We start from the raw sequence: 11,383 nt of genomic DNA on the forward strand, positions 1-11,383 counted from the left end.
TTGCTTTGGCATTGCAGAAGGGAGGGACGAAGTCAAAATAGCCTATTTTGGTTACTCCTATATTAGCAATTTTGTATTGGAGGAGGGGAGAATTTAAGCAACTTGCTAGTAATGGAGTATTAAGCAATTTTATATGGAGTTGTAATTTGGACAGCGTGGCCAGTTGCTTATAATGGAGTATTGCTTATATCGGAGTTGCTTATAACGGGGTTTTACAGTATTGTCTTGGAACTGAAGATTGACACGGGGTTGAACGTGAGGCAACGGCGTGTTATGAGTGGACGGACTCCCTGTTGGAGATCTACCAGTAGTGCAGTCTTACTCCATGGGGGCTTTATCAGAGTTGTGACTCAGGGATACCGTTTCCATTGCAAATAAGTCTTTCTGTTCTAATCTACTCCATACTCCGTACTCCGTAAATCCCATATCCTTTCGGTCTTCCGTTTGATATCGGGGTCAGGGCTGTATCTGTATTACACGTATCATCCCCGGTTCCTTGCGGCCTCACCCCCGGTATTGTCACCGTAGTAATTACCGTCACTAGCATCATCTTTTCTTCTTTCTTTTTCCCCCTCTTACCCCGGCCTCACCTGTACTTCGTATCTCTCTCTTCTCCAGCAGAAAAAGAAAGCATCTTGGCTGTTGCCTCACTATCTCTATGATTATCTGGCTGACCTCATGCTTGCTTTGAATCTGCCTGCAGGCACTACTTCCACCACCGTGGGTTGAATGTGAGTCTCCGATTAATCCACCCACTTCCCACTCTCGGCACAATTTCACTCTCTTCATCTTTCTCTCTCCTCTCTATCTTTCTCTTCTCTAATTCATTCCTTATCTTCAGAAATCCAGCATAGTACCATTTTATTCTCCTCTTCTCTCTTCTGCCAGTTTCTGCTCTGCAACCCCACACTCCGCTCCAACCGTGCGTTGAGATATGTTATCGCCCGGTGAGGAACGCGCCATCCACCTGGCCACCGAGGCCATCGAGCTGTTCGACGCCGGTCACCGCGAGGTATGCCCCCTCTCCATAATACTGGTTTCTACAGCAGTTCTTCTAACTGTCTTTCTTTTTCAGGCGGCGTCACGAAACCTCCGAGAAGCCCTCTCTCTAGCTCCGCACCATCCGGAGGTGACGGGAACCCTCCTCAAAGTCCAGAAAGACGAAACCCAGGGTCACCACCTCCTAGACCTCTGTCGCAAATACACTGCCAACAAAGATGAATCTGCTGGCAAAGACGCCTCCCTCTACCTACGAACTGACGGCCTCAAGCCCCCCGAGGAAGTGGCCTTACAATGCCTAATGCTGTTGCTGGCCGAGCGGCCCCACGCCTTGACCGCAACGCAAGATGATCTCATTTCCAGCCTTGTGCGTCAAAATACCAGCGTTCGACAGTTTTTTTCCAATCGCCTACAGGTCTCCGTGACCACATTCTTTGACGAGATCTACGATCGTGGTGATGGGGCCGCCGTGTGTCTCGATACCGTTGTCTTGGACCCCTCCGTTTGGCCATCGGAAACGGTCCGCTACCATTGCGAATGCGAACTGTTCCTACTGTTTATCGCCAAGCTCATGGAATCCGGCCATGACCTGGATGGTCGTTCTCTGAAGGGAATTGCGCGTCTGCTGGCGGTTGACGCGGAGAAGCTACAACACTTGGTCGACGATGAGGGACTGGAGGTGATCTTATCCTCGCTGGACAGCCGTCTTCCGGCAGAATGGAGGGGCCAAGCCACGCTGGCGACGGTCAAGTACCTCCAAGTCGCCAAGCAGGCCGGTGAGGAGAGATTCTCTCGTCTCATCGCACACAAAATCACCAAAGCCCGCAATGACGATATCGTTGTGGCCTTTTCAGCGGCCGTAGCCGTATTCCCGGTCGCTCCAAACGCAGCCGCTTCCCTTTTCTTGTCCGACGAGTTTATGAAAGCCCTGATGCCGCTGGCTTCGAGAAGCTCCAAGAATCGCAATGTGGAGGTTGCTCTTCTGGAGCTACTGAACGCGGCCTGTGTGAGCACCGCGTGTCGGGAGACTATTTCGAAGCGGTTCTCCGACTGGCTGTCGCACGTCCTCACCAACGGCAGCGATGAGACCTCCGACCTGGCTGCCGTCGTTCTGGCCAAGATCCGCACGTCCGAGGCAACGAACGGAACCGGTGCGGTAGCATCCCAAACCAATGGTAAGGTTCAGGAGGAAGACAGCGTGCCGGAACTCGTACATCGATTCAAGGAACTGATGTCGCAGCGAAAGGTCGAGCACGTACCGCATGCCATTGAAGGGCTGGCTTTCTCGTCGGTGAAGCCCGACGTGAAAGAGCAACTCGCTGAGGACCGCTCTTTTTTGAATGATCTCATTCAGATCTTACGGCCTCACGCTACCAACTCGTCTCCGACCTCCGCCTCCTCCGTGCTTTATGGAGGCTTGACGATTATCCAACATCTCACGCAATTCCTACCCAACCTTTCCGAAGAGCAGAAAAAAATGGCACAGTTGAAGGCCTATGCCAACGCGAAGACCGGAGAAGCACGGTCGGGTCCTGATCCGCGCCAGCAAGACGAGGCCGTTCTCGCTCGCTGCCGGGCCATCGTCGAGGCAGGCGCCATGCCGCTTCTCGTGGACTGCGCCAAAACCAATCTTCCTTCGATCCAGTCGCTTGTCAGTCAGATTCTGTTGTCTCTGGCCCGTGATCGCTCATCTCGGGGTGCCTTGGCCCAGCAAGGTGCTGTCAAGGTATTGATCAACATGGCGGCTCCGCAACAGGGGAATGCGGGCGCTGAGACTAGTCACTACGCCTCTCATGCTCTAGCTCGAATTTTGATTTCCGTCAACCCGGCTCTCATTTTTCCTTCCTCCGGCTTTCCTTCGGTGACCTCTGCGGTGCGGCCATTGGTGTCGCTGCTGTCGTCTCCGGAGACAGCCGTGTTCACTGCGGATCAGCCGCGCGATTTGCTGCCAGTGTTTGAAGGGCTGTTGGCCCTCACCAACCTAGCCTCATACCCGGATGAGTCGGCATCTGAGACGATTGTTCGACAGGGGTGGACGGTGCTGGAGGATTTGCTGCTGTCAAGTCACACGTGGATTCAGCGTGCGACATGCGAGCTGGTGTGTAATTTGATGGCATGTGAAGCCGGAGTGATGCAATATGCAGATGGCTCGAAACAGGCTGCCAAACGGCTGCATGTACTGCTGGCGCTGACAGACGTGGATGATACAGCGACTAGGAAAGCAGCAGGAGGAGCACTGGCCATGCTAACCGAGTTTGAATCTGCAATTACAGCGGTGCTGGATCGACCACGCGGGGTCGAGTTGTTGTTGTCACTCTGCCGGGATTCAGATGCAGAACTGCAACATCGGGGAGTGGCTTGCATACGGAACCTGACTAGTCTGGCGGCGGGAAATACGGGCGTCCGTGCACGCAAGGCTGTCAAAGACCAACAGGGCGTTGAGACGTTGGCAGGTGTGTTGAAGCGGACGTCGAACCCGGCGATACTGCAGACAGGGGTGGAGGCGTTGAAGCCGATTATGCGGTGATTTTGTTTGTTATGATTACGATTATGATTTGTTTACAGGATTGCTGTCGAGCGGGGCTGACCCCTCATATTGTCCGATATCAGGAGGGAATGCAATTGGCAGCACTGATTGATTAGCGAGGCGTCTGCTCGGGAATTTGTTATCAGATAGGCATACAGGAGTTTTTGTTCGCATTGGTGATGATGACGTAGTATCTGTTTGTTATGTAGCAACTGAATTAACCATGATAAACTGTCTATATTGATAGCATGCTTAATACCGAGTACGGAGTATTCCGCACTCACTCCATATGTATTCCCCGGAGCTACAAGGGTATCCTCTTACATGAGACCGAGGCGGTCAATGAGGTCATATGCAGGTCGTCAGCTGACCACCAAAGTACGTACAGGTGTCCGGTTCCGCGACATGGTACTTTTGCTAGTGGAGTGATATTCGGTAGATGAAGCTTGATAGCGATAGTGCCATACCCTCTCTCTAGCTTCACATATAGTAGACCAACCACCACCACTATGCTACAAGGCTAGAAAACTACCCCAGACACACCGCCACACGTGACCTCGCTACCCCCTTGCAGGTCTCCCCCACCGCTCGTCCCACCGCCTAGTCCCCACCAACCCCCATTGGTCTGTGGGATTCAGCGATCCAAGCCAACATTCCCTCGCCCCCACCCACAGACGGTGATGATTGGACGTGGGAGGTCTGGACCTTGGAAGCGTGGGGACTGTGGGGACTGGGCTTGGCGAATTCTGAGATTTTTCCAGGGTTTTTCTATTTCGGTCACGGGATGGAGTGAAAGAAGATACTTGGTCGATTATAAGAGGCGTATTGTTGCCTTGTCCTTGCCTTTGCCACTGTCATCATTTCTTCACTTTCGAGTATTGCACTGCATATCTGTACTGTGATCTGTACTCTATTTACTTCTGTAATAACTGAAAAATCTCCGATCGAATCAGCTGCCGAGTCATTGGCACGGGCTGGCATAGACAGCGTGCCGGCATCAAGCTTTCCGACTGGTAGCCAAGCCAAGCATCCTTTGTCCACCGCATGTTCACGTGCTGACCTCGATACTGGACACAGATTTCCTTACATACTCTGTCGTGACGAATGGCTCCTTAGTTCCGCTTAAGAATCGACACCATTACCACCACTACCACCACCACCGCTCCCCAAGGCATCTACCACCTCTATATATACACACACCACCATGAAGTTCGGCCGCAATCTCCCCCGCAACGTCGTCCCCGAATGGAGCGCTTCCTACATCAAATACAAACCCCTCAAGAAACTCATCAAGTCCGCCGCCGAGGACCTCAAAGCAGACCATGAGGCGGATCTAGCGGGTGAGGCACTACACTAGAACCTTTCTCTGTCGACTCCGTCGACACAACACCCCCCTGACCACATTCTAGGCTTCTTCTACTCGCTCGACCGCAACCTCGAAGACGTCGACTACTTCTACAACAAGAAATACCACGATTTCTCGCGCCGTCTGAAGCTGCTCGAGGGCCGGTACGGGCATTCACTCGATGGCCGGTACGGGCATTCACTCGATGGCCGGCAGAGGCTGGACGGCGAGGATGTGGAGGATTTACTGGCTGCGTTGTTGGAATTGCGTGGGCAGTTGAGGAAGTTGCAGTGGTATGGGGAGGTGAATCGGCGGGGGTTCATCAAAATCACCAAAAAACTGGATAAGCGCGTTGGCGGGCAGAGTCAGAAGACGTATCTGGAGAGTAAGGTTGACCCCGCGCCGTTTGCGTCGAATGTGCGGGTTTCCGAGGCGTTGAAGAGGATTAATGACTGGTTGTCGATTCTGGGTGATCAGAAGGTTACTGATGATGCGAGTTCGACGGTGTCGTCGTTGTCGTTGAAGAAGGGGCCTTCGAGGCCGAATTTGAATGTGCCGCCGAGTTTGTTGACGGCTGTTGATGAGGCCGTGCGGTCTGATGATACGCATGTTTTGCTGGAGTTGATTGAGACGCTGAGGAAGGCGGCCGATGAGGCGCAGGATAACCTGTTCCCCAGGGTACTCAAGAGTTTGCTGCAGCGCTCGATTTACTACCGGTCCAAGGCTTGCATTAGTGCTTTGCTTCGTCGCATTGATGATGATCTTGAAGAGGACGATGATATCAACAAGCGTAACAGCGTTCATCGTCTGGTGATTTCGATTGGTCGCGCGCAGTCTACTACCGACTCGGAGCAGTCTGCCTCCATGGTGCTCGACTTTCCTCTCGAGACCTCCAACTACATTACTCCTGCTGCTCCGCCTACGTTGCAGCCCGCGCGCTCTGTCGTCAAGGAGTCGGAGAAGCCGCAGCATCTTGAGCGCTCTGACCCGACCATCGCGCTGTTGTCGCATTTGCTCGACCAGCTGCGACCGCAACAGCGTCACGCTGTCCTGGCCAAGGATCTCTCCGGTCGGACCCCTCTGCACTATGGTGCGCAGTACGGGTTCAAGGTTGTCTGCGATGTCATCATCGAGCATCTGCAGGCGTGGGACATGTTCGATGTGAGCGGCGGCATTGACAGTATCGAATGGCAGGACAATGATGGCTGGGCCCCGCTGCACTTGTCTGTTGTTGGCGGCCACCCGCTGACCACCCGAACTCTGCTCGAGTCTGAGAACTGGAAGGGCGAGAACAACAAGGAACGCGCGTTTATCCGCAAACAAGTCCCCAAGTCCAGCGCTGTGCTCGCCATGGCCACCAAGGCCAACTTTGTCGATATCGTGCAGCTGTTGGTTGATGCTGGTGTTGATATCAACTACCAGGACGAGCAGGGTGAGACTGCGTTGCATGTGGCTGCTCGGTTCGGTCACCACCAGTGTGCGCGTATTCTCCTGAATGGCACGGACAACCAGAAGGCTGACACTGAGCTTTTCGAGTACACGTATTCGTGGACTCCGCTGTTCATTGCCTCTGTTGATGGAGCGCTGTCGGTGGTGAACCTGCTCATTGATGCCAATGCTGATCTTGAGCGGTCGGATTCGTCTGGCTGGACCGCTAAGGAGCACGCTGCTCTGCGTGGCCACCTCGACATCGCTCGTCGTCTGGCCGAGCTCACACCCGAACCTGAGATCTCCGAGCCAGAAGTCATCCCCGCTCCCGCTGCTATCTCCCCTGCCGCTCTCACTCCCTCGTCTCCGTCCCAGGCGCCGTCCGGCCTCGCAGAGTCCTCTCTGGCGGAGCGCCGCTCCAACAACACCACCCCAGGGAGTTCTGGCCCACGGGCTTCTGAACCTATCAAGTCTTTTGGACATCGGTATCTCGCCGATGAGGCCATGATCCTGGTCAGTCTGGGCACGATGGACATCCGCAAGCCGCAGCAAGCAGTCAACCTGGACCGAATTCCGATGGAGAATGCTCATTCCACGCAGCTGGACACGGCTTTATCAATTGTTGTGTCTGCTGGTGGTGCACACGGTGAGCCGGAGATTATCGATCTGCCGGTTCAGGATAACATCTCTACGGAGCCGATAGTGTTCCATTCTGCCGATCCGACCAAGGTGCGGTTGCTGTTTGATCTTGTTCCCACGTATGCGGGGACGAAGGATCAGATTGTTGGTCGTGGTGTTGCGTTGCTTTCGTCCATTAAGCCTGGTGTGGGTTCGCATCGGATGAATTTGAAGGGTGACTCGACTGTGCCTATCGTGGCAGCCAACACGTTGGAAGTCATCGGCTCGTTAACATTCAACTTCTTGATTGTCACTCCCTTCAAACACCCCAACATGTCCGTTGGCCGCGACCAAACCTACTGGAAGAGTCTCACCTCAACAATGGTCATCGGCCACCGCGGTCTAGGCAAGAACTTCGCCAGCCGCAAGTCCCTCCAACTCGGTGAAAACACCATCCAATCCTTCATCGCCGCGGCCAACCTGGGTGCTTCCTATGTCGAATTCGACGTGCAACTCACGAAAGACCACGTCCCGGTCATCTACCATGACTTCCTCGTCAGCGAGACAGGTATCGATGCGCCTGTGCACACTATGACACTGGAACAGTTCATGCAGCTAGGCGATAGCCGGAACCAGAATGCTTCGCCTCGCCGGGCTGATATCATCGGTGAGGAGAGCAAGGGTGGACGCATGCGGTCGATGTCTGTTGGTGGGTCGGAGTATAATGTGTCGGAGTTGAATGAGAAGATTAAGCACACGAGGGACTTTAAGAAGAAGGGGTTCAAGGGGAATACACGGGGGAATCATATCCAGGCTCCATTTGCTACGTTGGAGGAGTTGTTTAGGAAGTTGCCCAAGTCTGTTGGGTTCAACATTGAACTGAGTACGTCCCTTCACTTGCCTCTGTTTTACGTCTGCTAACAGGAGTAGAATACCCCATGCTTTTCGAATCCGAACAAGAAGAGATGGACACCTACGCCGTCGAACTCAACTCTTTCGTCGACACAGTTCTAAAGTTGGTGTACGACCTTGGCCAAGGCCGCAACATGCTTTTCTCCTCCTTCAACCCCGACGTTTGCCTCCTCCTCTCCTTCAAACAGCCTTCTATCCCGGTGCTGTTCCTTTCCGACTCCGGCGCCTCTCCAGCCTACGACATCCGCGCGTCTTCTCTCCAAGAAGCAGTCCGCTTTGCATCCCGCTGGAACCTGTTGGGTATCGTCTCCCAAGCCGAACCCCTCGTCCTCTGCCCACGGTTGGTCCGCGTCGTGAAAGAGTCTGGGCTGGTCTGCGTATCCTACGGCGCCATCAACAACGAACCCGACCACGTCAAGCGACAAGTCACCGAGGGCATTGACGCAGTCATCGTCGACTCAGTCCTCGCCATTCGAAAGGGTCTCACCGAACACGAGAGTAAGATGGAGACGCCGTCGACGTCGCCGCAGCCTAGCCCGTTGGCCGTTCCGTCGGCGAATCAGGGGTTGAAAGATACGAATACGATTCCGGTGCTGGAGCAGGCGGAGAATAGGGGGGGTCATTTGCATGTTAAGCCGGAGGCGTATGTTGGTCACTAGGGTGGATAAATGCGTGGGAAGCGGTGGGGGGGGGTGGTGATGGGCGTGGATGAGATACCATATGGATTTCAACATGGTTGTTTTGTTTTGTTGAGGGTTATGATATGATGTTATCTTATGTTTGTTGGTTACTATGCATGGTATCCAAGCACGGCTTGGAAGGGATTTTATTTTGTTATGTTATGGATTACTAGGCCGGTTTTAACAACTGGATTGATTTGTGCATTAGAATAGTCTCTCGCCAGAGGTAATTTCCCATTTTATTTGACTTGTCTTGATCTACCTTGAACCGGGTATCCCAACATCGCATCCGTGGAACATTAATACGACATGCAAGCAACCGTCCTACTCGTTTACCCGCAGTAATGCAACCCTACATATAACACAACAAACAACCGCGCTTGTGTAATCGAACCCTATATATAACTTGCATGTATCCCTTCCACTACTCCACCCCCGAACTACGCAACAAATATCCAACATGTTCCTCCTCTGGTTTACACTCCTCCTCTCAATCACTACCTCCGCTTCTCCTACCGACACAGCAACCACCAGTCACCGTCTCTCTTACACCCAAAAACATGGCGCAAACTACACAGTCTTCACCCACGCCCCCACAGGCGCAACTCTCGAATTCGTCAATAATTCCGGAATCTGCGAGACAACCCCCAACGTAAACCAATACTCTGGCTATCTCTCTGTCGGCGAGGGTCTGAATATGTTTTTCTGGTACCCTCCCTTCACCCCCTCCCTTCCCTTCAACGTAACCTTCTATCTTGATACTTGTGATAAAGAAGCGCAATCTGATTCATTTCGTTGGTGAACAGGTTCTTCGAATCCCGGAACACCCCCTCAACCGCCCCCCTCGCAACATGGTTCAACGGCGGCCCTGGCTGCTCGTCTATGGTAGGCCTTTTCCAAGAAAACGGGCCGTGCCATTTCCCCCTGCACGGTGATACGGATACTCCCGTGCGCAATCCGTATAGTTTCAACGAGGTTGCGAATATGCTGTATATTGATCAGCCGGTGGGTGTGGGGTTTTCGTATGCTGATGACGGTAATGGTGGGATTGGGGGGGATGTGAATGGTACGGATAGTGCGGCGGGGTATGTATGGGTGTTTTTGCAGGCGTTTTTTGAGGCGTTTCATGAGTATGAGGGGAGGGATGTTGCTATAGTCACCGAGGTACCCCGTCTTTTCCCCTACCTTCCCTCTCAATTAAGAATCCAAAAAGATAGGGCTAACTAGTTGATAACCGGCTACAGTCCTACGGCGGCCACTACGGCCCCTCCTTCGCCTCGCACATCCAAGCCCAAAACGAGCTTATCCACAACGGTGCCCTAAAAGGGGAGACAATAAACCTAGTCGCCCTGGGTATAAACAACGCGTGGATCGACACGGCCATCCAGGAGAAATCCTACATCGATTTCGCATACAACAACACCTACCGCTCACTAATCTCCGAATCCCAACGAGATAATTATCTCTCTGTATACGAGAAAACATGTGTCCCCGCAGTAACCAACTGTACGGAGACAGAAACAGATGAATCATGCAGGATCGCGAACCGGATTTGTTCATCCCAGATCGAAGGACCGATTAGTCGGGCTGCGGATTTCAATGTCTATGATATCCGCAAACCGAGGAATGATGATGAGCCGCCGAGTACATATATGTCATACTTGAACCGGGAGGATGTGAGGAGGAGGATTGGGGCGAGGGGAAGCAGGTTCAGGGAGTGTGCGGGGGGTGTTGCGCTAGATTTTGGGAGGACGGGGGATAGTACGTTTCCACAATACCCTACTAACCCTCTCCGTGAAAAGGTAATGCTAACGGACGGTGGGTGGCAGACGCAAAAACCCTCCTCCCGACTCTATCTCAACTCATCGAGTCAGGCCTACAAGTCCTCCTCTGGGCCGGCGATGCAGACTGGATCTGCAACTGGACTGGTAACCTTGACGTTGCGAATGCAGTCGCATTTGATGGAGCCGAGGAATTCCGAGGAAAGGAGTTGGTTCCGTACAGTGTTGATGGTGTGGAGAAGGGGACGGTGAAGAGTGTGGGGGGGTTTACGTTTTTGAGAGTTTTTGGGGCAGGGCATGAGGTTCCTTATTATCGTGAGTTTTCTTTTCCTTACACTTTACACGAGTGGTTATGGTGGGTAGGGTGCTAATGTGTGTAGAACCGGAGACGTCGTTGCAGGTTTTGAGGCAGGTTTTGGAGGGGAAGGGGCTTTATTCTACTTAGTCGCGTGCATTATAGGAGCTGTATGGCGGTTAGAAGTATGAAGTAAATGGTTTACTTCTTCTATTCGGTAGACATTCATTCACCTATCAGCCTGTCAGAGCTATATTTCTAGTAAACCATAACCATCAAGCTTCGTCTGATTTATCTCATCACCTTCATGCCCCAGATAGTTTCTGCCCTGGTCTTATTAATCTTACATATCATACAACAAATGAGGATCTCAGGGTCGGAGGCCCATACTTGTGTTCGATTCCGGTGGAATATATCCCGTTGACCCACGGTCATTGGTTATATGGGAACAGTCCACCTAGCCATTCCCAACATCTAAACGCAACAGAGGTGGTGCGTCGGCATCCAAAGAACAATCCAGAGAATGCATAAAGACCGACCGACGATCTACATTCTTACTACCCGGCGAAGCACAATAAATGTGCCTAAAGACAACCCATGAGATGCGGGTACTTTCTAGAAGGGAGGTGGTGATCTCTATCAAGGTCTTCCGTAAGTCATTGGAGACCTGATATCGCGCTTGATCGAGCTCCGTGCTAGTTTCCACTCTCTCATTGGTTAGTTGGAAACCTGCGCGCATGATATGCATAGATAGGTGCTCAGAGAGCTGAGAGAAGCAGTTCACAGAGGATTATTACT

The 11,383-nt window shown here is 52.7% G+C and overlaps 3 protein-coding genes across 3 annotated transcripts; all 3 read left to right on the forward strand.

Moving 5' to 3' along the window:
* Positions 1-934: 934 nt before the first annotated feature.
* ASPGLDRAFT_132608 (UNC45-central domain-containing protein) lies at positions 935-3,526 on the forward strand (the record flags this gene model as incomplete). Its single annotated transcript, XM_022541132.1, has 2 exons — positions 935-1,012; positions 1,076-3,526. 2 exons carry the CDS (start codon positions 935-937, stop codon positions 3,524-3,526), a joined length of 2,529 nt encoding a protein of 842 aa, XP_022397955.1.
* Positions 3,527-4,482: 956 nt separating this feature from the next.
* Positions 4,483-8,648, forward strand: ASPGLDRAFT_50307 (glycerophosphocholine phosphodiesterase). The gene is made up of 4 exons (XM_022547278.1): positions 4,483-4,539; positions 4,604-4,866; positions 4,936-7,800; positions 7,848-8,648. The coding sequence occupies exons 2-4, from the start codon at positions 4,731-4,733 to the stop codon at positions 8,486-8,488; spliced, it is 3,642 nt and encodes a 1,213-aa protein (XP_022397956.1). The 5' UTR covers positions 4,483-4,539; positions 4,604-4,730; the 3' UTR covers positions 8,489-8,648.
* Positions 8,649-8,938: 290 nt separating this feature from the next.
* On the forward strand, positions 8,939-11,146 carry cp6 (putative carboxypeptidase S1). Its single transcript, XM_022547279.1, has 6 exons — positions 8,939-9,217; positions 9,316-9,673; positions 9,754-10,270; positions 10,339-10,605; positions 10,671-10,913; positions 10,976-11,146. Exons 1-5 carry the CDS (start codon positions 8,970-8,972, stop codon positions 10,733-10,735), a joined length of 1,455 nt encoding a protein of 484 aa, XP_022397957.1. The 5' UTR covers positions 8,939-8,969; the 3' UTR covers positions 10,736-10,913; positions 10,976-11,146.
* Positions 11,147-11,383: the final 237 nt, after the last annotated feature.

This window comes from Aspergillus glaucus, assembly GCF_001890805.1.
Source record: "Aspergillus glaucus CBS 516.65 unplaced genomic scaffold ASPGLscaffold_19, whole genome shotgun sequence".
NCBI lineage: Eukaryota > Fungi > Ascomycota > Eurotiomycetes > Eurotiales > Aspergillaceae > Aspergillus > Aspergillus glaucus.

Coding starts and splice junctions, on each gene's coding strand:
- cp6 (XM_022547279.1), top strand. CDS start 8,970: ATGTTCCTCCTCTGGTTTACACTCCTCCTCTCAATCACTACCTCCGCT. Junction 9,218..9,315: donor GGTCTGAATATGTTTTTCTG/GTACCCTCCCTT, acceptor GTTGGTGAACAG/GTTCTTCGAATCCCGGAACA. Junction 10,606..10,670: donor GCATGAGGTTCCTTATTATC/GTGAGTTTTCTT, acceptor TAATGTGTGTAG/AACCGGAGACGTCGTTGCAG.
- ASPGLDRAFT_50307 (XM_022547278.1), top strand. CDS start 4,731: ATGAAGTTCGGCCGCAATCTCCCCCGCAACGTCGTCCCCGAATGGAGC. Junction 4,867..4,935: donor CCATGAGGCGGATCTAGCGG/GTGAGGCACTAC, acceptor ACCACATTCTAG/GCTTCTTCTACTCGCTCGAC. Junction 7,801..7,847: donor TGGGTTCAACATTGAACTGA/GTACGTCCCTTC, acceptor TAACAGGAGTAG/AATACCCCATGCTTTTCGAA.